The sequence below is a fragment of the Xenopus laevis genome, chromosome 3L, assembly GCF_017654675.1.
Source record: "Xenopus laevis strain J_2021 chromosome 3L, Xenopus_laevis_v10.1, whole genome shotgun sequence".
Taxonomy (NCBI): Eukaryota; Metazoa; Chordata; class Amphibia; order Anura; family Pipidae; genus Xenopus; species Xenopus laevis.
The window spans coordinates 153,289,646-153,317,324 of NC_054375.1; the positions used below are offsets into that span (position 1 = coordinate 153,289,646).

A 27,679-nucleotide genomic window follows, 5' to 3' on the forward strand; every position below is an offset into this window, starting at 1 on the left:
TCCAGAATGAAGACTGCGGTGTCCGTTATCATGGATCACATTGAGTGGTGCCGTTTGTGGGGTGCATTTCTGACCCCCTCTTATCACGAGATCTTTATGAGAAGGTTTGGCAGCAGCAGTTTGATAAGGTTGCAGCAGTCACAACTGATGGTGCTGGTGACGGGTGAGGGGGTGATGCAGCTGATATTTCCGAGGCAGAAATGCCAGGGTTTCAGAGGGCACAGACTGAAGAGGGCATCAGACATCAGATGGCAAATGATAACCAAGGCAGCAGTTTTGTGGTCCTTTCCCTTAGATTGGTGGAAGTGGGGGACAAAAGGAAAATGCTTTGTACATCACATGACGACCCCTGCAAGCACTCCCTTACTGCACCACCTGCACTCCTGCACCCCTATCTCTTATATCCAATCATAAAAGGCAGAGTTGGGCAGTGGGGTTGGCTTCCTCCACAGCTGCTGCTTCACTTCCTACTTTTGTCCTGGCATTAAAGGAAAACTATACCCCCCAAACAATGTAGGTCTCTATTAAAAGATACTGAGTAAAACAGCTCATGTGTAAAACCCTGCTTCATGTAAATGAACCATTATTATAATAATATACTTTTCTAGTAGTATGTGCCATTGGGTAATCATAAATAGAAAATTGCCATTTTATAAAATAAGGGCCGCCCCCTGAGATCGTATGATTCACTGTGCACACATACAAACCACATGTAAGGTCACATGAGCCAATTAACAGACAGAGTTCTGCCTTTTGCTTCCTCACTTCTTCCTGTTACAGTTAGTGTTGTAGTATTTCTGGTCAGGTGATCTCTGAGGCAGCACAGATAGAGTCACAAAATGGTGGTTCAAGGCAAGAGATGTAAAAGGGCAAGATTTATGTAAATATATATTCCAGTTTGGTAAGGTTCTTTAATATGTCATTCAATTTGATATAAACTATCTGTTGCTTAAGTATTCATTTTGGGGGTATAATTTTCCTTTAACTGTGCAAGATGTTGCTAAGCAACCGCCTCCAGGGACAGGAAGTGAAGTGGCCACAGACATGGCGGCTGCCCAACTGCTCCTCAACTCTGCCTTTTGTTATCAGGTTCAGTCTGGGTGCCTTTTATTTCCCCTTTAAAGTGGACATTTAAAATCACCCTCATCATGTAGGCAATGAAAAATAATATATGGCACCTGATTTAAATTTGGGCTAAAATGGTTAGTTATTGCAAGCATGACGTTTATCATAGCACCCTATAGCTCCTTTTAGGTTCCAATGCATGTTTTACATGGGTGGTGAGCATGTCCTATTGGCCCTTCCCTAGAGGAACAGCAGGATGTGGGTAGCCATTTACAACTCACTAAAGATGACCATACACTATTAGTTTTGCTCATTTGGTGACCTCACCTTAAAGGAAAACTAAACCCCCCAAACAATGTAGGTCTCTATAAAAAGATATCGCATAAAACAGCTCATGTGTAAAACCCTGCTTCATGTAAATAAACCATTTTCATAATAATATACTTTTCTAGTAGTATGTGCCATTGGGTAATCATAAATAGAAAATTGCCATTTTAAAAAATAAGGGCCGTCCCCTGGCATCGTATGATTCACGGTGCACACAAGCAAACCATATACGTTAGGTCACATGAGCCAATTAACAGACAGAGGCTTCTTCCTGTTACAGTTAGAGCTGCAGTATTTCTGGTCAGGTGATCTCTTCCTGTTACAGTTAGAGCTGCAGTATTTCTGGTCAGGTGATCTCTTCCTGTTACAGTTAGAGCTGCAGTATTTCTGGTCAGGTGATCTCTTCCTGTTACAGTTAGAGCTGCAGTATTTCTGGTCAGCTGATCTCTTCCTGTTACAGTTAGAGCTGCAGTATTTCTGGTCAGGAGATCTCTTCCTGTTACAGTTAGAGCTGCAGTATTTCTGGTCAGGTGATCTCTTCCTGTTACAGTTAGAGCTGCAGTATTTCTGGTCAGCTGATCTCTTCCTGTTACAGTTAGAGCTGCAGTATTTCTGGTCAGGTGATCTCTTCCTGTTACAGTTAGAGCTGCAGTATTTCTGGTCAGGTGATCTCTTCCTGTTACAGTTAGAGCTGCAGTATTTCTGGTCAGGTGATCTCTTCCTGTTACAGTTAGAGCTGCAGTATTTCTGGTCAGGAGATCTCTTCCTGTTACAGTTAGAGCTGCAGTATTTCTGGTCAAGTGATTTCTTCCTGTTACAGTTAGAGCTGCAGTATTTCTGGTCAAGTGATCTCTGAGGCAGCACAGAAGGCAAGAGATGTAAAAGGGCAATATTTAATTAAATATATAGACCAGTTTGGTAAGATTTATTCATATGCCACTTAATGTGATGTAAACTATCTGTTGCTTAAGTGTTAATTTTGGCTGTATAGTTTTCCTTTCAGCCGATACGCCCACTAACGGCTGGGCGATATCGGTTTAATCCGAACGATAATGCTGCGAATGGGTCCAGACGGGTCACAGGACAAATTAACTAGCCGATGCGGTCCTGGATTGCAGAAAAGAATCAAACTTGACAGATCGGCCGATTTTTTACCTGATATTGATCGGGAGCCCCCACAAAAGGGCAGATAAGCTGCCAAATTGGTCTAAAGGACGGATATCGGCAGCTTTAATCTGCCCGTGTACGGCCACTTTAAAATTAACAGCAGTTCCCTGTCAGGTCCACCAAGATGCTGGCAGGTGGAGATTGGCTGGCATCTTACAGTGCTAAGTCCTACCAAATGTCCAAGGTGGGCTAGTGGCACCCCAACATAACTCCATAATAGTATGAAGGTGGTATGAAATCAGCAGTTTGCTGTGAGACCCACTAATGATGTTGGGTGGGAAACCCTGATTTATGTTACTGGTGTATGAGACCTGTGTAATGGCAAGTGGCCTTCAGGCCGAGGCTTCCAAATTGTGGGCTTGGCCCCCCACCTGAAACGATCTTACCTGGCACCTTACTGTGGGGTACTGTATATTATTCTTACTTTGGGGGTTATTATTGTATGACTGTGTGGGTCAGTATATAGATCTCTTGGGAGTTATTATTGTATCACTGTGTTGGTCAGTATAAAGATCTCTTGGGAGTTATTATTGTATGACTGTGTGGGTCAGTATATAGATCTCTTGGGGGTTATTATTGAATGACTGTGTGGGTCAGTATATAGATCTCTTGGGGGTTATTATTGAATGACTGTGTGGGTCAGTATATAGATCTGTTGGGGGTTATTATTGAATGACTGTGTTGGTCAGTATATCGATCTGTTGGGGTTAATATTGTATGACTGGGGGGCAGTATCTAGTTGGGGGGTTATTATTACAGGAGGAGCGATGTTATTACAGTAAGACAGTAGTGCACAGGCTGCTGGGGGTATAATAAGAGTTTGGGGCAGGTGGGTGAGACAAGGAGCAGAAGGTGCCGTTAAAGGGGTGGTTCACCTTTAAGTTAACTGTTATTATGTTATAGAATGACTAATTCTAAGCAACTTTTCCATTGGCCTTTATTTTTTCTTTTTTATAGTTTTTGAATGATTTGCCTTTTTCTTCTGACTCTTTCCAGCTTTCAAATGGGGGTCACTGACCCCATCTAAAAAACAAACGCTCTGTAAGGCTACAAATATATTGTTATTACAACTTTTTATTCCCTATCTTTCTATTCAGGCCGCTCCTATTCATATCCCAGTCTCTTATTCAAATCAATGCATGGTTGCTAGGGGAATTTGGATCCTAGCAACCAGACGGCTGAAATTGCAAACTGGAGAGCTGCTGAATAAAAAGCTAAATAAGTCAAAAACCAGAAATAATAATAAAAAAAACAATTACAAATTGTCTCAGAATATCAGTCTCTATATCAGACTAACAGTTAATGTAAAGGTGACTATTGAGAGGTTATGTGTATATATGTGTGTGTGACAGCGGCAGGACTGGTGCAGGTTACACAGTTATGTGAGTGTGAGGCTTGTGCGGTTACATCACAGTCATTGTGTTATTATGTCACTGTATCACACACACTCTCACACGTGTCCCCTCACACCGTCTCCAGCCTCCCTGCCCTTCAGCCAATCCGCTTGTTGTGGGCGGGGACAGCGAGAGGGGGCGGCCAATCAGCGCTACGTGGGCTTGGTTGGCTGTGACAGATTCACGTGGAAGTCGGAGTGGAGAGATCGGGTCGCTGAGGGAAGGTAGGGGCCCTGCACCGGGGGGTGTTTAGCTTTGTCCTTATAGCGGAGGAATCGTATAGACAGGTGGTTGCTTTACTGAGGGGTCTAGCGCTGGAACTGGGTATTGGGGGGATCCTACAGATTATTGGGTGTCATATACAGGGGGATCCTAGAAATAGATATAGATATATACAGGGGCTGCTGGGTATTGGGTGTCATATACAGGGGGGATCCTAGATATAGATATATACGGGGGCTGCTAGGTATTGGGTGTATGATACACAAGGATATGAAAGCATTTGTGGGGACTATCATTTCAGAGAGAAGGGCTGTGGCCCCATAGAGTGTGTGTATTTGCTCCCCATATTCCACTGCTCATTGTATTCCCTTATTATCCAGACAACAGCCCAGAACTGCAGCCCTGATACATAAATAATATATACAGACACCGTCTTGCTGATTGCAACTGATCACAGTAAGTCCTGCTGTATTTTGTATTTGTATTTGTAACTGCTGTAAATCATTACATCTTTATTCAGAGAGTAACTGTCACCTTCACATTAACATGTTGAAAAAAGTACCAGCAGCAAACTGAAAAAAGCTGTAGTCAGGGTCGGACTGGGCCGGCGGGACACTGGGAAAAAACCCGGTGGGCCCCGCCAGCCAGTGGCGTAACTACTCACCGGCAGGCCCTGGTATAGGATGAGCACCTGGGCCCCCCTGCCGGGCCCTCCCCCCATGAATTGCGTGCACTGTAAAATCTCCCCCTGCCCAACCACCCACGATATCCATTATCGTGGCTCCGTTGGGCCCCAAGAGGGTGTGGGCCCAGGTGCCATCGCACCGCTTGCACCCCTGGTAGTTACGCCACTGCCGCCAGCCCAGACCCTCTACTAAATGCCGCAGCTCCAGCTGTATTATAGTTACGCAACAACGCAGCTTAAGACCTCCCTTCTTGGCCCCCGGGTTAACAACGAAATGAAGTAGGTAGGAGTGGGGGGGGGGGTGAAGCGAGCTTTGTAGTTGGGGTGGGGGTCCAGGGCTATTGTGGTGGGCCCCCCAGTCCGACGCTGGCTGTAATAGTGTACAAAAAAGAATTTATTGAGCCAACATCATACAAAAAGGCAACATTTCGATCCTACCAGGCCTACGAGCTCCTTTATTAAGCTTGATTAAGGGCCTGGTAGGCTCAAAACGTTGCCTTTTTGTATGATGTTGGCTCAATTAATTCTTTTTTGTACACTATTACATCTTATTTCAGTTATCTGCATGTTGTTGTGACCCGGTGACAGGAGTGGGTCTTCCAGTACAGCGCCTAAATATACAGATGTGTGTGCTTCAACCACCTCATATAAGTCCCTTTCGGTCAGAGTGAAAAGCAGTGTACAGGCCCTTGCCATGGGCCAAATATATAGCAGAAGAGAGAAAAACTGCAGCACCTCTTGTTTGCAAATTGTGAGAATTTATTACAATCGGTCAGTAACAGGCTGTTACTGACTGATTGTAATAAATTGTCACATTTTGCAAACAAGAGGTGCTGCAGTTTTTCTCTCTTCCAGTACAGCGCCTGGCTAAATTAAGGCCAGTTGAAAGTTGCTTAGAATTAGCCATTCTGTGACATACTAACTGAAAGGTAAACCACCAATTTAAGATTGTGTGCAGATGTACCATTTATTGTATGTGTAATACAGGGAGGTAATCGGTTCATAGGAATGTAAAAAAGGAGACATTGAACCAGTCTTTAATAATATCACTGTGTGTGATACATGAATAATATTTGCCTCCATTGAGCCGCTCCCTCCTAATGCAAAACCAGCCTATTGGATCGAATTCATGTTTTAATGCTTTTCTAATAGACTCAATATGGAAATCTATATCACATAATGACCCTTATCCAGAAAAAAAACAGGTCCAGAGCATTCTGGATAAAAGGTCCAATTCCTGTACTAATAATATCAAGTCTCTACTTTGTACTTGCATCTGTATTCTTTTTCCCAAGTGCCCCTTTTCTTGTGAGGATCTCGGGAACATTGTCTGCTGTACCCTAAATCTGACCCTGATCTCCTTCTGTTATATTTCCCCTCCATTCTCCTCTCTCTTGCCTCTCATTGTCTTACTATTACCTCAACACGCCCTCCACTAATACTACTACTACCACTTCTACTATTTCTACTACTGCTACTTCTACCACTAGTTCTACTATTTCTACTACTACTACTATGTCTACCACCATTTCTACTATTTCTACTACTACTTCTTCTGCCACTACTATTTCTATTACTGCTACTACTACTTATATTACTACTTCTACTATTTCTACTACTGCTACTTCTACCACTACTTCTACTATTGCTACTTCTACTACCACCACTACTATTTTTACTACTGCTACTACTACTACTATTTATATTACTGCTACTACTACTTCTACTACTACTACTACTACATCACCATCCTTTTTCTCTCCTCTGTCTCATTTTCTCCATTTGTGTCTTTCAGTTCCTCTATCCTTTATCTCTTCTCCCTGAATTTCTCTCCCATCTCTCTGTTGTTTTCCTCGTTCATTCTCGCTCCTCCCTTTCCCCTGTGCTGGTTTAGATGCAATACACCAGTCTGCCTGACATTATGTCACTGGGGCTTCATTATGTAACACCCCCACATCTCACATCTCAGGAGATTCCTCTCCCTTGTCACTCAACCTCCCCAGCATCTCTATTTCATTGGGTTTGATAATGGGGGACTCACAATCTCTGCTGCCCCTAGGATTTATTTTATATGAAAATGTATCCTTGATCCTGGCTGGGAAAGCTCAGGGCTCTGTAAACCAGATGTTGTTGGACTACAGTTCCCAGAATCCTCCTGTATCCTTCTGTTTCTCTTTATGCCTTGCTACTCTGCATGTCCCCATTACCTCCCTTTTTTGATTACCGTCTCCTTGATCTAATGACCTACATAATGGTAGCCGTTGTCATGACGCACGCAAAATCCATGCGTGATTGCCGCCCCCTCGTGTGCACAGGCTGCATGTTATTACTGTGCTCTTCTGCTCACACTGCATTCTGATTGGCTGCTCCACTAACCCAGGTCATACCCTGGGGCAAAGGAGAGAGAAGGAGTAAAATATTCCCAGCCGACTTCCTCATTCCCTGGAATGTTATGTCTATGAGTGTCCCCTGCACAGGCCACGCCCCCGCCGCACAGAGACCAGCCAATCACAAACCTGCTCCGTCTCATTTTTAATTTTGTCGCACGTGTGCCAGTCTTGTCATTTAAGTGTGCCGTGGGCTGGCGCGGGCGTGTGTAGGCAACAAGTGATATTTACTATAGACTAAACCAACCCTGGGTCGTTAGGGAGGATCCAGTTCCAGATTTTCCTCTTTACTGTAATGGGAAGGTGATATAAGGTCTGAGATATGTGCAGGGCTGCTCCTAAGACCGTTCTGGTAACTTTAAGAGATGAATTTCCTTTTTGTAAAATGGATTATTGCCTCTTGCTCTCTGCACTAGGGGTGCGGCCCCCCGTCACCCGCTCTGACACTAAAGTCATAATAAGCACAGAACTGATGAGTGGGGGCGGCAGCAGCCCCAGTAACATCCCCGATATGCCTTGATCATTAACTTCCCAATAACTGGGCCTTAATTAGAAATCCCCTTAGCTTAATTATACTCAAATCAATGCCCTTGTGAGTCACTATAACATAAAGATTTATTCCCACTCTCTCCCACTCACACATACACTGTATATACATGACCCGCACTTCAGCTCCAACTGATCTTTCCACCCACTCAATCCATTCATTCTCTCCATCATCTGAGGCTTCCCCACTCTTTATATGGTGGATAGAATCACATACTATATACAGTCTATACAGATATATTGGGGTAACAGTCACCCTGCTATAGTTCCAGGGGTACCCAGGGCACAAATAAGCACTCACCCCAAATCTCCCCCTAACTGGCCTTCAGACTGGGCCCCCTTAGCTCATAACAAGGTTACAGATATATAGAAACATTGGGGTAACAGTCACCCTGATATAGTTCCAGGGGTACCCAGGGCACAAATAAGCACTCACCCCAAATCTCCCCCTAACTGACCTTCAGACTGGGCCCCCTTAGCTCATAACAAGGTTACAGATATATAGAAACATTGGGGTAACAGTCACCCTGCTATAGTTCCAGGGGTACCCAGGGTACAAATAAGCACTCACCCCAAATCTCCCCCTAACTGACCTTCAGACTGGGCCCCCTTAGCTCATAACAAGGTTACAGATATATAGAAACATTGGGGTGTCACCCTGCTATAGTTCCAGGGGTACCCAGGACACAAACACTCACCCCAAATCTCCCCCTAACTGACGTTCAGACTGGGCCCCCTTAGCTCATAACAAGGTTACAGATATATAGAAACATTGGGGTGTCACCCTGCTATAGTTCCAGGGCACAAGTAAGTACTCCCCTTAATAACTTGGCACCCTCCTTTTCCTTCAGTTAGGAAACAGTTTTTGTGTTATTTCTTGAACTGTCCAGGGAAATTGAAAGTACTCTGAGTTTCCATCTTGCCGTGGTTCATTTGAGCAATTGTGGGATGATGATGAGGGAGCCAATCAGATGGCTGGTGCATAATGAGGGGGGAGGTTTATTATTACACTACATCAGCTGATTACAGGAGAGCTATATTAGTAAGTAATTCTCCATCACTGCTTTTGTGTATATTTATCTTGTTATGAAAAGAAGAGGCAGAATATATTTTCAGTTTTAATTACTGTGCTCAGTATTAGTCACCCCGTGTGATTTCACATGTCCCACTCTATCAGATGTTTTGTTCACACGGTGGTGGGAGGCAGCAAGGAGGCTCCTGTGATCTGATTGGTGGAATTTTGTGCAGACTTATTGTGATTGGCTGACAGTCTGGTGACAGGTTCTAAACTAGGGAATATAAATACAAAGCATATTTTTTGTGAATGAGGCCTATTGATTGATCAGCTGCACGGCATGCTGGGATAGAAAAGCCTGCAGTATTTGTAAAGGGAACATAAATAATAGGGGTTCCCATAGGACAGATGCGGGTGAGTGCTGCAATACTCCTGCCTATAAGGTCTTGCTAAAAGGATAATTAGCTGGTAATGTTAAAGGATAAACCTTTAAAATGAGTGAATGTAAAACGAATTAGGGTGCTATTCTAAGCACTTTTGTAATTTACATCCATTATTTAATTTGTTTTTATTCTAAGATATCATCATCAATTTTACATTAACTTATTTTAAAGGTTTAGTTATCCTTTAATGTGCACTTGTACCGAAACAGCACCACCTGCAGGATGTTGCTGAACTAGCCATGCAGATTGTATAGTTGCCCATTTCTTCGTTCGGGGGTTCAAGGGTGGTTCACAGTTAAGTTAACGTTTAGTATGTTATAGAATGGCTAATTCTAAGCAACTTTTCCATGGTCTTCATTTTTTATAGTTTATGAATTATTTGCCTTCTTCTTCGGACTCTTTCCAACTTTAAAATAGGGGGTCACTGACCCCATCTAAAAAAAACAATTGCTCTGTAAGGCTACAAATGTATTGCTATTGCTACTTTTTATTACTCCTCTTTCTATTCAGGCCTCCCCTGTTCATATTCCAGCTTCTTATTCAAATCAGTCCATGGTTGCTAGGGTCCTTCGGACCGTAGCAACCAGAGGGCCGAAATGCAAATTGCTGAATAAAAAGCTAAATAAGTCAAAAACCACACATAATAAAAAATGAAAACCAATTGCAAATTGTCTCAGAATAGCCCTCTCTGCGTCATACTAAAAGACCATTTAATTTTTAAACAGACCAATTGAAAATAATTTTATTACATGAAACAGGTCCAGTCTGCCATGGATACAATGCCTGGTGTTAAAGGGTAAAGTGTTAAATCTTTATGTAATGTTTATTTATTGCTTATATAGTGCGCATGATTACATATATGTGTAAAGTTATAGTGGGGCTTATTATAGCACCAGCCATGTGATCACTCGCAGTCCTTATGATATAATAGCTATTGTGCCCCTCACGCTGTCTAACACTCCTTTATATAATGGCCATTTATATAAGCAGCTACCTGTTTGTATTTAGGGACAGGGGAGAATCCTGCACAAAGTCCTTTATGTAAGGGCCCGAAACCTGATAGGGCCCAGATTTCAGTGACTCTCTCGCTCCCTCTCGGTCTCAGGCATGTGTCAGTATTACAGGGGGGAATCTTCTCTTCTGGGGGTGGTTATCTGTCTGTCACACCTGTCTGCCGCCTTCTATCTGTCTGTCTGTCTGTCTATCTGTCATCTTTCTCTCTCACTGTCGCTCAGTCACAGGCATGTGTGGGTATTACAGGGGGGGGAATCTTCTTTTCTGGGGTTGGTTATCTGTGATGGGCGAATTTGTCCCATTTTGCTTCGCTGAAAAATTCACTAATTTCCTGTGAAATTCGCATAATGGAAACGCATTGAAATTGATGGGCATCAAAATTATTTATTATACGTCTGCGACAATTTTTTTGTCCAAATGCATGAAAGTTTGCCGCGCGTCAAATTTTATGCGCATGACTATTCTGTCTATATTGTTTTGATTCGGCTGATTTTTCACCGGCGAATTTTCTCTACAGTTTTGCGAATTTATTCGCCGGCATCAAAATGTGGAAATTTGTCGTGAACTTGCGCCTTCCTGAATTTATTCACCCATAACTATCTGTCACACCTCCATCTGTCTGTCTGTCTGTCATCTGTCTCTCTCACTGTCGCTCTGTCTGCCTTTCTGTCTAAATCCTGTCCTCTTCTTCCTCTCTCTTCCCGTCTCTCTCTGTCTCTTGCCCTGTGCCCGGGTCACTCCTGTTTCCCTGTATTTGTCACTGGGCACATTGTGTTCTCTTTGGCACAGACTGTGGCTCACGCTGGGTGTGACTGTCACCTGCTCAACCAAAACTACACCGGCATCTTGACAGTAACTGGAGCACCATGAAAGGGAAAGGGTTAAAGGGGTTATTCACCTTCAAACAACTAGTTGTTTTCAGACAGATCACCAGAAATAAAGACTTTTTCCAATTACTTTCTATTTTCTATGTCACTGTTTTAGTAATATTGAAGTGTAAACTGTCATTTCTCACCTTCTAAAGCAGCTCTGGGAGGGAGGGTCGCCGACCCTGTGAACTGTTCTAAATTGATACATTTAGTTGATACATTTCTTATCTTTGTCCCTGCTGAGTAGAATCTCTCTGGGTTTCATTACAGGCAGCTGTTAGACTTGATACAATAGTTGCTAATACTCCAGAGATGCTGCTGAGAAATGGATCAACTAAATGTTGTAAAATTGTAACCGTTCAGAACTGAAAAAAGTGTTAGGAAGGTTAGCATCCCCTTTAAAGCAGAGGTTCCTCTCTCTCTCCCACAAGATTTTTTGGGTTTATGCCACACACCCCCCTCCCCTTCATGGACTGAAATTCGGATACATAAAAGCATTGGGACTGTATTATTATTCCAGAAGCAAATAGGCATTAACCCCAAATTTACCCTGAGCTTAACAGGGAGGGCTCTGCTTTGGCCTCTATAGCTACAGGACCTGCCCAGCGCTCAGGAACCTCAGGGGTTAATGCTTGATGTGATGAGTTTGGGTTATACAATGTTGGTAAAAAGGGTTAAATGTGTTATAGGCTGTTTTCTGGTAGAAAAGGGGTTAAATCAGGTAAATTTTCAAAGAAATTAAGTTGTGCCCTTTGTTTAGGGTCCACGATGCTGCGCTAGGCACTGGCAGGTGAGGGGTTAAGGGAGTCAGCACTTCCCTGTAAGGACAGAGGGACAGCGGAGCAGCACCACGGCTGATTACAATACTCTGGATTACAGTGAATTGCTGGTGGAGGAATAGTTAATGTTTAGCAGACACATGCTCCTCATTTGCATGTTACGAAGGAGCCGCAAGCTGATTGGCTGCCTGGAGTTTCCAATCAGGGAAAGTGGAGGGGGAGCCAACCAGCATTACATTCCACGTGTGGGGGTGATGGCTTCACTGGGCGGGTCTGTGACATCACAAGGCGGCCGGCCAATCAGAAGAAGAGCTGGGGAGGAAGAGCAGGGAAGCAGGAGGCTGAGCAGGTAGTCAGGGCATGGGACTGGAGAGGAGAGGAAGGCAGCGGCTGTGAGACAGACAGAGAGACAGACAGAGAGACAGACAGAGAGACAGAGCGGAGTCACTGCAGAGAATGAGACAGACCAGGTGAGGAGAGGGGCTGGGGGAAGCGGCTGTGAGGGGGGTTGGAAGAGGAGATTGATACAAATAATGGGCTGATAACTCTGAATCTTCTCTTCTGTATGAGAGCGAATTCCCTTCTTCTGCAACCCATTCCCCCCCAGGACTAATCACTTCCCCGACTGACTGATACTAAACCTTAATTTATTCATGTCCACTGTTGACCCCCAGCTACACAGACTGTCCCCCAGCTACAGAGAATGTCCATTCCTCCCTGACCCTATGTCTCATGGTGCTTATCCCTCGTCTCATGGTGCTTGTCCCCCGTCTCATGGTGCTTGTCCCCCGTCTCATGGTGCTTGTCCCTCGTCTCATGGTGCTTGTCCCTCGTCTCATGGTGCTTGTCCCCCGTCTCATGGTGCTTGTCCCCCGTCTCATGGTGCTTGTCCCTCGTCTCATGGTGCTTGTCCCTCGTCTCATGGTGCTTGTCCCCCGTCTCATGGTGCTTGTCCCTCGTCTCATGGTGCTTGTCCCTCGTCTCATGGTGCTTGTCCCCCGTCTAATGGTGCTTCTCCCCCGTGTCCCCTGTCTCATGGTACTTGTCCCCCGTCTCATGGTGCTTGTTCCTCGTCTCATGGTGCTTGTCCCCCGTCTCATGGTGCTTGTCCCCCGTCTCATGGTGCTTGTCCCCCGTCTCATGGTGCTTGTCCCCCGTCTCCTGATGCTTGTCCCCCGTCTCATGGTGCTTGTCCCCAGTCTCATGGTGCTTGTCCCCCGTCTCATGGTGCTTGTCCCCCGTCTCCTGGTGCTTGTCCCCCGTCTCCTGGTGCTTGTCCCCCGTCTCATGGTGCTTGTCCCTCGTCTCATGGTGCTTGTCCCCCGTCTCATGGTGCTTGTCCCTCGTCTCATGGTGCTTGTCCCCCGTCTAATGGTGCTTCTCCCCCGTGTCCCCTGTCTCATGGTACTTGTCCCCCGTCTCATGGTGCTTGTTCCTCGTCTCATGGTGCTTGTCCCCCGTCTCATGGTGCTTGTCCCCCGTCTCATGGTGCTTGTCCCCCGTCTCATGGTGCTTGTCCCCCGTCTCCTGATGCTTGTCCCCCGTCTCATGGTGCTTGTCCCCCGTCTCCTGGTGCTTGTCCCCCGTCTCATGGTGCTTGTCCCCCGTCTCATGGTGCTTGTCCCCCGTCTCATGGTGCTTGTCCCCCGTCTCATGGTGCTTGTCCCCCGTCTCATGCTGCTTGTCCCCCGTCTCATGGTGCTTGTCCCCCGTCTCATGGTGCTTGTCCCCCGTCTCATGGTGCTTGTCCCCCATTTGCCCATGTTCTAATCTACCCAGTGGATCCCGCTAGTGCTCATGGGATAACAACTGTCTGGACTGAGAATCAAAATAGGCTTTTCAATTAGACAGAGGTCCCAACAGCCCCCATTAGTCCAATAGCTAGTCAGTGTCTATGGCAACTTACAGCAGCCCCTCTGGCATTTGCCAGAACCCACAGATTCCAGTGTGAGCCTGAGTCAGTCTTTGCTCTCTTAGTGTTCGTGCATATGAATAGCGCCACCAACAGGAAGGCCATAAAACAACACTGTGCTTTAATAGCCACTAGTGGGCGGCATTTGCTTGGATTTAATGCATGAGATATTTTCCTTGTTAAACTAAGTGTCGTGGCTTAAATAAATAAGGCTGACAGTAAAGGACAAACTAAACCCATGTATATTCCACGGTGTGTATAATGGGGGGGGGGGTGCGACAGCACGGGAGGATCATGCGTCAGTGTGTGTGTAATGGAATGTACGGGCGGCTACTATTGATTCATGTAAATGATCCGGATGACTGCAAGAGCAACTCAGACAATGATAGGATGCAGCGCTGCCCAATCAGGTTATGAGGGAGGTGCCCTGGAACGCACTGCACATGTGTCCGTAAAGGGGAACTATCACAAAAATTAAAATTTAATATCCACTCCGTCATACTGAAATAAGAAACTTTCTAAATACAATCGATAAAAAATTCTGTACCATTTCTGAAATAATCAAGTTTATCTTCACTATTCAGCATCTGTTTCTCTTCATTCTGTCTTCATGCAGCAGTTGGGTGTCAGTCATTGACAGTTAGATCCAATATATCTTATAGGGGGGCTCCTTTCCTAGCAGATGTATTAGAGCTCACTCAAATAACTGATTCCAGTACAAACACAATCTAACAAAATAACTTCCTAAGTAACATATATGGTGCCCGTGGGAGGCGGGGCTTATTTACTAACCTGGTGTATTTGTACAAAATCCATCGCTTTTTGCCTCATCGGTATTCACTGCAGGGTGGAACTTGCACCAGATTCTTTAATAGGGGTGCATCCACTACATAGATGGGGTGCATGTTGTGGTGGCACAGAATAATGGCATTTCCGTGGGTGCAAGTCGGAGCAATTATTGGTGCAACGCACAAAGGGAACTCCCTCATTGTAACCTGCCCCCAACACATGCAATTTTGCTTCTATTATCAGGGGATATTATCTGTGTCACTGGAGCTCATTTATAGACACTGAGCAGATTTGCACCTGGGCAGTAACCCATAGCAACCAATTAGTGATTATATTTGTCCAGCTGCAGGATTTAACAATGAAAGCAGGCTTGGTTACCATGGGTTACTGCCCAGGTGCAAATTTGCCCAGTGTATCTATCCAGTGATATTGACTATAACTAGTGCTGGGGTGGCAGTAGACCCAGTGGGCAAGATGTAGGTGACAGTAACATATTTTTAATTTCAGGCCGTGTCTATTCCACACCAGTTCTCTGCTTCTTCACGCCACCAACTGGGGAAGACTGAGAAGATGAATGGGGGTTGCGAGCCTCCCCCTCCTCTAGGGGAGAGAGCGAGAAGAACGAGGGCCCCCCGGGAAATGGAAGGGACCCAACAAGATGAAACCGACACCAACAGCCACGGCTCCAGCGGCAACGAATCCAATGGCAACGAGTCCCGGCAAAGTCGCAGTTCTCACAGCAGCACCAGCGGCAACGGGAAGGACTCGGCCATGTTGGAAGCCACCGAGAGCAGTAAGAGGTAAGTGGTTGCTATGGTGGTAGTAGGGGATGCAAGAGGCCACAAACAATGGTGGAATTAGCCGGTTACTGGCAGTTAGGCAGGTTAAAATAGAATTAAAATGTTGAACTTGATGGACATGTGTCTTTTTTTCAACCTAACTTACTATTTTACTATGTTACTAGATAGGAAAGAAGAACTCAATTATGTCTTCTCCTTTTTTCCATCAGTACAAACTCTCACAGTCCTTCTCCACCAAGTAGTTCTATTGCCTACAGTCTGCTGAGTGGCAGCTCTGAGCAGGACAATCCATCTACCAGCGGCTGCAGGTAACTACCTATCCCTATTTAACATACTACTAAGCCCATTTCAGCAGGAACATAGAGAGATCCCATAAAACTATGGCAGCATAGGTATTCCCTTGTACTAAGCACAATTCAGCAGGAACAGTCCCCTAAGTTTGCTCATAGTCAGTACAGAGAGATCCCCTAAAACTATGGCAGCATAGGTATTCCCCTGTACTAAGCACAATTCAGCAGGAACAGTCCCCTAAGTTTGCTCATAGTCTGTACAGAGAGATCCCATAAAACTATGGCAGCATAGGTATTCCTCTGTACTAAGCACAATTCAGCAGGAACAGTCCCCTAAGTTTGCTCATAGTCTGTACAGAGAGATCCCATAAAACTATGGCAGCATAGGTATTCCCTTGTACTAAGCACAATTCAGCAGGAACAGTCCCCTAAGTTTGCTCATAGTCAGTACAGAGAGATCCCCTAAAACTATGGCAGCATAGATATTCCCTGTACTAAGCACAATTCAGCAGGAACAGTCCCCTAAGTTTGCTCATAGTCAGTACAGAGAGATCCCCTAAAACTATGACAGCATAGATATTCCCTGTACTAAGCACAATTCAGCAGGAACAGTCCCCTAAGTTTGCTCATAGTCTGTACAGAGAGATCCCATAAAACTATGACAGCATAGATATTCCCTGTACTAAGCACAATTCAGCAGGAACAGCCCCTAAGTTTGCTCATAGTCTGTACAGAGAGATCCCATAAAACTATGACAGAATAGGTATTCCCTGTACTAAACACAATTCAGCAGGAACAGTCCCTAAGTTTGCTCATAGTCTGTACAGAGAGATCCCATAAAACTATGGCAGCATAGGTATTCCCCTGTACTAAGCACAATTCAGCAGGAACAGTCCCCTAAGTTTGCTCATAGTCTGTACAGAGAGATCCCATAAAACTATGGCAGCATAGGTATTCCCCTGTACTAAGCACAATTCAGCAGGAACCCCATAGTCTGCACAAAACCGAGCAGTAGTTAAAACTGCTCCTAACTGTGCCCCAATTATGTTCATATTATTCTTTCCTCTATACAGCAGTGAACAGTCTGCCAGGGAGAAAAACCAGAAAGAGCTGATGAAGGCCCTTAAAGAGCTAAAGATTCGGCTCCCATCAGAGAAGAGGCTAAAAGGCAAGTCTGGCACACTGGCAAGTCTACAGTATGCCCTGTCCTGCGTCAAACAAGTACGAGGTGAGTCGAGAAAGAAACTGTTATTGAATTAATATAATGGCTGTAACTGATTTCTCATCCTTAGTGTTTAATTCAGTTTAATGTAATGTTCTGTCCTGCTTTTCCTAAATGTCTGCTAAATAGGCTTTAAATTCTCCTCTGTCTCTTCTACGTGTGACTTAGTTATTTCTTTAACACATTAACCGATCTCCTGCTTCTCTCATTCTCCTCCTACCCCTCAGCTAACCAGGAGTATTACCAGCAGTGGCCTATTGATGATTCCCAACCTTGTTGCCTGGACATGTCCAGTTACACCATCGCCGAGGTGGAAAGTGTGACGTCTGAGTATACACTCAAAAATCCTGTAAGTGTTGCACATCCATTGGGCTCTTTACAGATAAAGAAGCCATAGTATTGGATTTTTAGGGGTTGCTTGACATCACTGCTTGTTGCATGGGTTCCCAAACCTGTGGGATTGGTTGGTTAGAATGCCAATTAGGGTGTGATTTGGGGTGACCTTGCTAAGGGGGCCCAGTCTGAAGGTCAGTTAGGGGGAGATTTGGGGTGAGTGTTTATTTGTACCCTGGGTACCCCTGGAACTATAGCAGGGTGACACCCCAATGTTTCTATATATCTGTAACCTTGTTATGAGCTAAGGGGGCCCAGTCTGAAGGTCAGTTAGGGGCAGATTTGGGGTGAGTGCTTATTTGTGCCCTGGGTACCCCCGGAACTATAGCAGGGTGACACCCCAATGTTTCTATATATCTGTAACCTTGTTATGAGATAAGGGGGCCCAGTCTGAAGGTCAGTTAGGGGGAGATTTGGGGTGAGTGTTTATTTGTGCCCTGGGTACCCCTGGAACTATAGCAGGGTGACTGTTACCCCGATGTTTCTATAGCAAGTCAAGTTAGGTGAGATTCGGAACACAGTTCAGTTTATGTAGAAATGGGAAAACATAAAAGGCTTATGAACGTATCACATGACCCAACCTTCTGAGTTTAAATTTAACACTTTCCCCCCAGAATGAATTCCATTCTCTCTCTCTCGTTATCGCAGGATACCTTCTCGGTGGCCGTGTCGTTCATCAGCGGTCGCATTGTCTATATCTCAGACCAGGCTTCTCTCATTCTGCACTGCAAGAAGGAGGTGTTCAAGGGGGCCACATTCGCTGAGTTTCTTGCTCCGCAGGATGTCAGTGTCTTCTATGGATCCACCGCCCCATATCACCTTCCTTCCTGGAGCAACTGCACCTCTGGGGGTAAGAAACGGGGTGATGGGGGGGGGGTGTTTCTCCAAATAATTATTGTACACCTGAATCCCCCTGCATGTACTGCCATATGCAGCAGAATTATGGTCCCACCCCCAACAGGGTGACGGTGATTATAGCAAAGGGTGTCTTAAAGGAACAGTTCAGTATAAAAATTAAACTGAGTAAATAAGTAGGCTGTGCAGAATAAAACGTGTTTGGCTAACAGTATTAGTATTTTTTGCGCAGCCTATCTATTAAGCCAGTTTTATTCTTACACTGAACTGATTCTTTAATTTTGTCCCTCCCATAACAGGGTGAAAGAGAAGTAGCTGTAAGTCTGTGTCTAACTGGGGTAATTTTTGTGTTTTTCCTGTAGATCCAGCATTGATGGATTACACGCAGGAGAAATCCGTGTTCTGCCGCATCAGGTGGGTATTGTGAGGGTGGGGAGCAAATTCAAATCATTCATTTATACATAGATATAGAACTGAGCTATTTCCACAAACAGTGTTTGATCCACATATATATATATATATATATATATATATAGAGCGAGACTAAACTGGCCTCTTTATTGCCAGGCGGAAGTCCTCCTCTGACACCTGCTTTGTTAATCGTCACTTAGAAAGCTGTGACACAAAGGAGTGTGTAATTAACACAGTGACATATCATGCGTCACTCACCCACACAATCCTCCCACTCCAGTAGGACCCGGCGTGTGCAGCCGAGCTTATCCCAAGCTCACGTATGATTCATCTACGCACATAATGTGTTTATATGAATTAATTCACATATTTACCCATGTTAAATCCTGTAGGAATTGATTTATGATGGGTTGCCGTGTAGTTTCCATTAGAAGAATGAGCAAGTCTAGTATTTATATGCGAGTGCATTGGTTCACATCAATATTATGTAACATGCTGGTATATTAGTAGGTTCCCAAACAGAACAAAGTGTAGTCATTGGAGTGTTCCTTAAGACCAGGTATAATTCTGTGCCAGCGATGTGACAGTTTCTATTGTGCCCAAGCTCTCGTTTTAGTATGATGCAGAGAGGGATATTCTGAGACAATCTGCAATTGGTTTCCATTTTTTTTACTATTTGTGGATTTTGAGTTATTTAGCTTTTTATTCAGCAGCTCTCCAGTTTGCAATTTCAGCAGTCTGGTTGCTAGGATCCAAATTCACATAGCAACCATGCACTGATTTCAATAAGAGGCTGGAATATGAATAGGAGAGGCCTGAATAGAAAGAGGAGTAATAAAAAGCAACAATACATTTGTAGCCTTACAGAGCATTTTTTATGTAGATGGGGTCCGTGACCCCCATTTGAAAGCAAATCAAGACAAAGGCAAATCATTCTAAAACTATAAAAAAATGAAAACCAATTGAAAAAATTGCTTAGAATCGTCCCTTCTATAACATGCTAAAAGTTAATTGAAAGTAAACCAGAGAAGCCAGAGAGGCTGCCGTACAGTATAATTTGCATCACTGAGTGACATCATAACTAAGATTATAACACTGTTCTTTACAGGATGTTATTACACCATTAACATTAATATTTCACGTACAACTGGAGAAACGCAGGTTGGCTCTCCCTGGCCCCAATTGCTATTGTACCCCCACCCCCTATTGTCCCCGCCTCTCATCCTAATCTCATCTGCCCCTACATAGACCTGTGTTAGCGCCTCTCCGGCTACCGTTTTCTGCCCCACCCCTTTCTTCCCCTCCCCCCCCCTTTTCCTGCATTTGTTGCTGTGCTCTCCCTGGCTCTGGTCTTATTGCAGGCGTGTGTTTTCAGTGGGGGCCGAGAGCGGGATATGAACATCCGCTATCACCCTTTCCGCCTCACACCTTACCTGATGAAGGTGCGAGACTCCGATACTGCCGAGGGCCAGCCCTGCTGTCTTATGGTCGCCGAGAAGATCCATTCTGGATATGAGGGTAAGAGAAAATGGGGCGGAGGCACGGGGTGGGGGCGGTACTTGATTGACTAAATGAAGGGGTTAATAACAATACAACTACCCCACAGAATGAGGTCTGGTTTTAATTGGCCACAAGTGTTACCAAATAGTATAATCTGTAAAAGGAAAATGCTATCAACATGGGGAGAGAAATGCGACTGTTATAAACCTAGGGAGAGAAATGCGAATGCTATCAATATGGGGAGAGAAATCCAAATGCTATCAGCATGGGGAGAGAAATGCTTATTGAGGGGTGATTGCTATTAGCACTAAGTTTGCCCAGGAGCAGTAACCACTACCAACCAATAAGATATTTGCTTTTAAGCAGGTGACCAGTGAATGCTTCCTGCTGATTGGTTGCTATCGGTTACTGCTCCTGGGCAAACTTAGTGCCGTTTATTACATAACCCCCAAAGTGTATTGTTTATGTGTGTTTAATGTGATAAGAGAGTGTTTAAATAGAGCTGTTACAATTTTGGAGCAGGAAGAGCATCCTGATTGGTGGACCTTTATGAATAACAATTAAGATATTCAGAAGGAGGAAATATAACCAAGGTCTATGAATAGTGAAAACATTTCCAGCAGATATGAGAGATTTCCTTCAATTCTATGAAGGATCAGAAATGTTCATACACTTAAGGACTTTGGGGTGCACTTACTGTCCAAGAGAGGCGTGGATGATTTCTTGGACAGACATAATACAAAGGCTATTGTGATACTAAGCTCTATAGTTAGTATAGATATGGGTATATAGAATTTAATTAAAAGTAGGGAGGGGTGTGTGTATGGATGCTGGGTTTTCATTTGGAGGGGTTGGACTTGATGGACTTTGTCATTTTTCAACCCAATTTAACTATGTAACTAACTATGTAACATAGCCCCACACTAATTCTGCCTCTCATCCCTCAGCCCCGAGGATCCCTCCAGATAAAAGGACCTTCACCACCAGGCACACCCCAAGCTGTATGTTCCAGGAGGTGGACGAGAGGTGAGTTTCCGTTCTCTCTGGCCATGTTGTTTTCTCAGAACCCTTGCGTTTCCTGCTCACCCCAACCTTTCCCATGTTGTTATGTCATAGAGCGGTTCCTCTCCTCGGGTACCTGCCCCAGGATCTCATCGGAATGCCCGTTCTGCTCTTTATTCATCCTGACGATCGACCTCTCATGCTGGCTATTCACAAGAAAGGTGGGTTCTGGTTTGGCTTTCTGCACTGACACAACAAAAATGAACTTTACAAAAGTGTTAATATTCTTCTTCTCTTGTCTTCCTCATCCTGCTGCTCCCTACTCTTCCTCACTCAGTTCTTCAGCAGGCCGGCCAGCCCTTTGATCATTCTCCCATACGTCTGTGTGCCCGATCTGGCGAATATGTCACCATCGACACCAGCTGGACCAGCTTTGTAAATCCCTGGAGCAGAAAGGTCTCCTTTATACTTGGAAGGCACAAAGTCCGCACGTGAGTGTCTCTAGGGGCAGACTAGTGGCTCTGGTATCATCATGTTAGTGTCTCTAGGGGCAGGCTAGTGGCTCTGGTATCTTGTTAGTGTCTCTAGGGGCAGACTAGTGGCTCTGGTATCATCATGTTAGTGTCTCTAGGGGCAGGCTAGTGGCTCTGGTATCTTGTTAGTGTCTCTAGGGGCAGACTAGTGGCTCTGGTATCATCATGTTAGTGTCTCTAGGGGCAGGCTAGTGGCTCTGGTATCATCATGTTAGTGTCTCTAGGGGCAGGCTAGTGGCTCTGGTATCATCATGTTAGTGTCTCTAGGGGCAGGCTAGTGGCTCTGGTATCATCATGTTAGGGTCTTTGGGGGCAGGCTAGTGGCTCGGGTATCATGTTAGTGTCTCTAGGGGTAAGCTAGTGTCTCGGGAATCATCCTGTTCGTGTCTCTGGGGGCAAGCTAGTGGCTCTGGTATCATCCTGTTAGTGTCTCTGGGGGGAGAGGCTAGTGTCTCTGGGGGGAGAGGCTGGTGTCTCTGGGGGGAGGATAGTGACTCTGGGGGAAGCTAGTGCCTCAGTTGGCACACAAGTATTTGTCAGTTGGCTGATCTCGCAGGTTTCAGGCTGGTACCCAGAAAGCAGACTAGTGCCTCCAGTGGAATAAAAGTGCCTTCACCGGGCGTATCCTACATTCTCAGGGCTCATCTCTCACTGTCGGCGACATGGTGCTTGTGTCACTCTTATACGGTGCACATGACACTCAGTGTTGGTTTCCCATTGACTTTTTCTCATGTAACTGGTATCACTTTCCTTCCCAGGAGCCCTCTAAATGAAGATGTATTTACTGCCCCAAAGGGGGCAGAGCTTAAGCCTCTGGACTTTGATACCCAGGAGCTGTCGGAGCAGATTCATCGGATACTTTTACAGGTGATTATCAGTCTGTGTTTGTCGCCAAGTGTACACTTGTGCCTATGAGTGCTGGTGGGCTTGTGCCTTGATGATACAACTGAATATCCACTAATCCTCTCTGTCCCCTCTCCTCTTGTAGCCGGTGCACAGTACGACCTCTGGGGGCAATGGCAGCGGGGGCAGTAACATGTCGCAGGAACCATTTCACTGCAACGCCTCATCTAGTGACAGCAATGCAATGGTCACCGAGGAAGGTGCAGACCACAAACCTGTGAGTTGTAGATGCAACCGTCAGATCTGGGGCTGATGCAGTCTAGTCTGGGTCCTGGGCTGAAACCTAAACCATTATTTTCTAATCAAGATTGAGATGGTTCGGTCAAGTCCAAGTTGAGTTTGACACTGGGAGGGGCTTATTAGGCAACACTGGAAAAAAAATGATGGCCTATTGAAAAGTTGCTTAGAATTCGCCATATTTTCTCATTTGGGGCAACTGCCAAAATACTAGGTAATCTCTAGCATGGGCTAGTTTGCCAGATAGGGCAATGGCCAGGCATCCAGTGTGTGTGTCAAACCCAAGTACACAAGACTGAGAGAAGACCATCAATTTTTCCCATGAGGCTGTTCTTGTCTTGACCAGTCGTGTGCCCACTGACAGTTGCAAGATGGGAGCAAGGGAGTAACTGTAAATCCTTCTCCCCAACAGATGACCTTCCAAGAGTTCTGTCAGAACGTGAATATGGTGAAGAATCAGGGGCAGCAGGGGTATCTGGGATCCCGTGGTATCCGCACATCTCAGAGGGCACCATTCCAAGGTATCCGTATTATTAGATTAGTAGGTTCTGCCCACCACAAGCAGAGCCCGCTACTTCAGTTGGCCTTTGGCTCTGTTCTGTCATCTCATTTGTATAAATAATTACAGTGCAATAACACTTGGTATAATAAACATATTTGGTTAATATTTTCCAAATAATATTTTTTTCCTTCTGGCATCACTAGCGCCCCCTAGGCCTGTTGCCCCGCAAGTCACTGACAGTACGACATCCGAGCCTCCGCCTCCTAGAATCCCTTGCATTGGGGATGAGCTTGGGCGGAAAGAGAGCACCAACTATTCCTATCAACAGATCAACTGTCTGGACAGCATCATCAGGTGAGAACGTGCAATTTTATATTCTCTCTTTATCTTCGGCAACATTTCCTCGTATTAATCGGCCTCTATTCTGTATTCCACTCCCCGTCTCTTGACATTGTGTTGCTTTTCTACTTCATAATCATCTTGTCTCTTGGCACCATGTGGTTTCTCTGTTCCATATTCTTCCCCTTGTTTCTTGGCATTGTGACGTTTCTCTATATTTCTCCCCTTGTCTCTCAACATCATGGGAGTTTGTTTGATTCATATTCTGGATCTTTTCATTATATGTCTCTTGTCCCTTTATCCCAGGTACCTGGAAAGTTGCAACCTCCCCAGTACGGTGAAGCGTAAGTGTCGCTCTTCCTCCTTCACTTCATCCACCTCCGAGGAGGAGAAGCAGAGGACTGGAGAAAGTGATAAGGAAGGTGAGGAGGCAGGATGACCAAGGAGTCCTTAACACTTTTTCTCTCTCTCCATTTAGTTTTTTCTGTCTTCAAGTTTGTTCCCCCACTAATGCAAATTCTGTCCTTTTTTTACCCTCATGTAGACCCTTCTGGTGGCACACCTCAGCAGCAGGAATTACCTCCCGCCACAGCTGTTGCTTCTGCACCGCTTGCCCCTCTGCCTCCCCTACCCCCCAGTAAGGCAGAGAGTGTGGTGTCCATCACCAGCCAGGGCAGTTTCAGCAGCACCATTGTCCACGTTGGGGACAAGAAGCCTCCTGACTCTGGTGAGTAACAGGACTCCTTTATGTTTAGTACAAACCTGCATGTCAAGCATTCTGACTGGGGAAGGACTTTAAATTGAGTTGGGTCATTTAAATTGCCCCTTTCCTCTCGGCCTGCTCATCCTGTTGTTTTCACAGAGATGGTCCTAATGGAGGAGTCCTCGTGCCCTGCAGCTCCTGCTCCCCCTCCTCGCCCTTTGGGTCTGACCAAGGAGGTTCTCTCAGCCCACACTCAACGGGAGGAGCAAGCCTTCCTCACCCGGGTTCACGGCCTCAGTCGGCTCAGAGTTTTTGATCCTCTCCCTGCAGGGGCCTGGGAAGAGCACAACCAGCATCCTCAGCGAGGTGAATCCATTTCTGTTGCTCCCCCTTTGTGTGTATCACTGTTCTCCTCTCTCTATATTCTCTGCCTTTCCTTCTGTGTCTGTTGTCCCCTTCACTATCTGCATTCTTCCTTTCATGCCCATGATTGTTCCTTCCTTGTAGGTTTGTATTGTTCTTCCTCCACTCCATGTTCTGCTTGTCTTTCTCATTTTTCTGAACCCCCATGTCTCTTCACCTCCATGATTTCTCTGTTTTTTCTCTCTTTCTTTAAAAATCATGATTTTGACATATTTTTGTCACCCTCTGCAGGTTCTAAGCCGTCACGTGCCTCCCAACACCACCATGCCTCTTCCTGCAATCCTCCTTCACCATCCAAGGGAGAATCCAATGCAGGGCGTCGCAGGGGCAAGAGTGGCAAATCAAAAGCCAAGCGCCCTAAGCAAGGCAAATCACCCTCCTTAAGCTCCATGCAAACACCCAACCTCCTAGATGTCAACCTTCTACCTCCTCCTCCTCCAGTCATTCCGGGATACCCCCTGCCCATCTACCCCACACTGGCTCCTGATCCCACCCCACCTGTCCCCAGATACCCACTGGTCACTCCTATTGTAGCTTTAGTGATGCCCAACTACCTCTTCCAACCTCCTCCAGTTGCACCTTCTTTCTTTCCCGGGGTTAATGGGTTTCAGAATTTTGTCCCTTCTACTGAGCCACCACCTACTGCCCCTGAAGCACCCCCTGCAGCTCCTGCTCCTCCTCCTCCAGCTTCTGCTGCATCTTGTCCTCCGCCATCTCGCTCCTCTACCCCTCCCCAGCGTCTCTTCCCGTCTCGTTGCAGCTCCCCCCTGCAGCTTGACCTGCTGCAGATGGAGGAATTGCCTCAACCCGGGGCTGGGGGAGGGGGGGAGTGGGAACTGGAAGAAGAAATTAAGGGAGGGAAAGGAGGAGCAGCTCCTGGGACATCTGGAGGTGGTGGTGGAACCAACACAGAAACAGGAAATGGAGAAGAAAACAGCCAACCAGAGAACTGCATGGTGAGGACACTGATAATATTTGTGAGATTTGCATCTTAACATTTTCTCCCTGTAGTTCACAAACTCATTCGTACGTCTTTCCCCCAGTGATACTATTGCTATTTCCCCTACTAGGGTGATCCTAATGATTCCTCCTCCCACAATGATGCGCTCTCCAGCTCCAGTGACCTTTTAGATCTCCTCCTGCAGGAGGACTCGTTTTCGGGAACAGGCTCTGCTGCCTCTGGTTCCATGGGATCCAACGGAGGAAGCACCTCTGCATGTGGCACAAGTAAGTGACATCACAGGAAGTCAAAATATTCACTGTGAGGTCAGAGGATGACATCAGACAAGGATAGTTGCATTCCTTTGATTAAAGGACTACTATAGCCCAAGTGAATTGTGCTTTGTGGCCGAAATGGTCTTCAGTTTACTTGTGCAGGGTGGGAGAGTTCCAATCTTTAATGCAAGTATATATTAAAATATTACCCTTTTTTAACCAGTGTTATTCTGTCCCCTGCCAGGAAGCAGTGAGAGCAGCAACACCAGCAAATACTTTGGGAGCATCGACTCCTCCGAGACGGATTTGAGAGTAAAGAAGGCAGAGCGGGACGCGGAGAGAAAAGTCATCCGATACGTCATGCAGGACCCACTCTGGCTTCTAATGGCCAACACGGACCATGATGTGATGATGTCATACCAGATCCCACCCAGGTGAGGGCTCTCAGCTGACAGTATCCATATCGGGTACTCGCCTTTTTTCGCTCTAGGGCTTCTTTCCTCTCTCCTCGACCCCCATCATCTGTGGGACTCATCCACTTGAACCTCCCCAACAGGGATATTGAGCGCGTCCTGCAGGAGGACAGAGAGAAGCTTAGGCAGCTCCAGAGACACCAGCCCAAGTTCAGCGAGGAGCAGAAGAGGGAGTTGGGGGAGGTCCACAGCTGGGCGAGGAGAGGCCGAATACCCCATGTCATCAACATAACCGTGAGTATGGACACAATAAAACCGCTTATTTCCGGCATATGTGATAATGGTTTCTCCTGCTGGATGGAACCTGTGCCAAAGTGATAGGAATATGGGTGCAAATCTATATTTTATATATGTCAATGTTGCTGGTACAATAACTCTTGTTTCCCACCCCCCAGTCTTGCACTGGCTGTTCCCCTGATGGACCCCCATACGATGAGGATCTAGACTTGTCTATAATGATGGAAGAGGGAGGGGACTGCACGGTGGTAGGAGAGGAGGGTGGTGGAGACGTGACGAGTGGTTGAGATGTTCTCCCATCCTCCATGTACCAATCATCTGACCAGTCCCAAGCTGCCTTATATATACCGTATCTATACCCCCTCCTCATGGGGTAACAGAAAAACTAACCCCGGCGGGACTATGGGGGTGGAGGAATGTTACTACTCAAGACCTATAAGCATCCCCACCAAGAGGACCAAAGATTGGGCTTTTCCCAATATGGCTTCTCCTGAAAGCGACTGATCGCCCATCTTGTGTTCGTCGTGTTCGTCGTGGGAAAAGCAGCAACGCAGGCGACAATCATCGAAACGCAGGAATGACCCGAGAAGAAGACTTTATTTTGTCTCTATTTTTGTAACTGTCTAATTTATGGCCTTTTGCTTGAAGTACAGGGAAGGGCTCGCTCAGAGCTTTTTGTGATGTGCAATGGTCGAAAAAGTCCACTATTTATAATGTTTTTGTCAACTTGTAAATAAAAAAGACCTGTTTTTTATTATAGAACTTAAATAAATCGTATTTGTATTATAAATAGGGACAAAATATGAGCGATACTCAAACCCTGTATAACTCAGCCTTGTGCCATATGGTCACAGAACAACCCCTCAGTGACTTCTAATATCCTTATCATTTACAGTAGGGGGTACATTATCCCTTATAATACATGAGTGATACTCGGAGTTCCCTGTATAACTCAGCCTGCAGCCTTGTGCCTTTATATGGTCACAGAACAACCCCTCAGTGACTTCTAATATCCTTATCATTTACA

The 27,679-nt window shown here is 45.6% G+C and overlaps 1 protein-coding gene across 5 annotated transcripts; it reads left to right on the forward strand.

The window, feature by feature from the left end:
* The first annotated feature begins 4,127 nt into the window (after positions 1-4,127).
* On the forward strand, positions 4,128-27,411 carry per1.L (period circadian regulator 1 L homeolog). 5 transcript variants are annotated; one of them, XM_018250602.2, is made up of 24 exons: positions 4,161-4,177; positions 4,556-4,631; positions 15,122-15,414; positions 15,624-15,722; positions 16,778-16,932; positions 17,154-17,275; positions 17,968-18,169; positions 18,537-18,588; positions 19,961-20,103; positions 21,033-21,111; positions 21,202-21,308; positions 21,425-21,578; positions 22,379-22,487; positions 22,609-22,740; positions 23,173-23,281; positions 23,466-23,616; positions 23,908-24,023; positions 24,146-24,328; positions 24,464-24,670; positions 24,959-25,683; positions 25,798-25,954; positions 26,187-26,376; positions 26,499-26,649; positions 26,811-27,411. In XM_018250602.2, exons 3-24 carry the CDS (start codon positions 15,185-15,187, stop codon positions 26,937-26,939), a joined length of 3,702 nt encoding a protein of 1,233 aa, XP_018106091.1. In that variant the 5' UTR covers positions 4,161-4,177; positions 4,556-4,631; positions 15,122-15,184; the 3' UTR covers positions 26,940-27,411.
* The last annotated feature ends 268 nt before the right edge of the window (positions 27,412-27,679 follow it).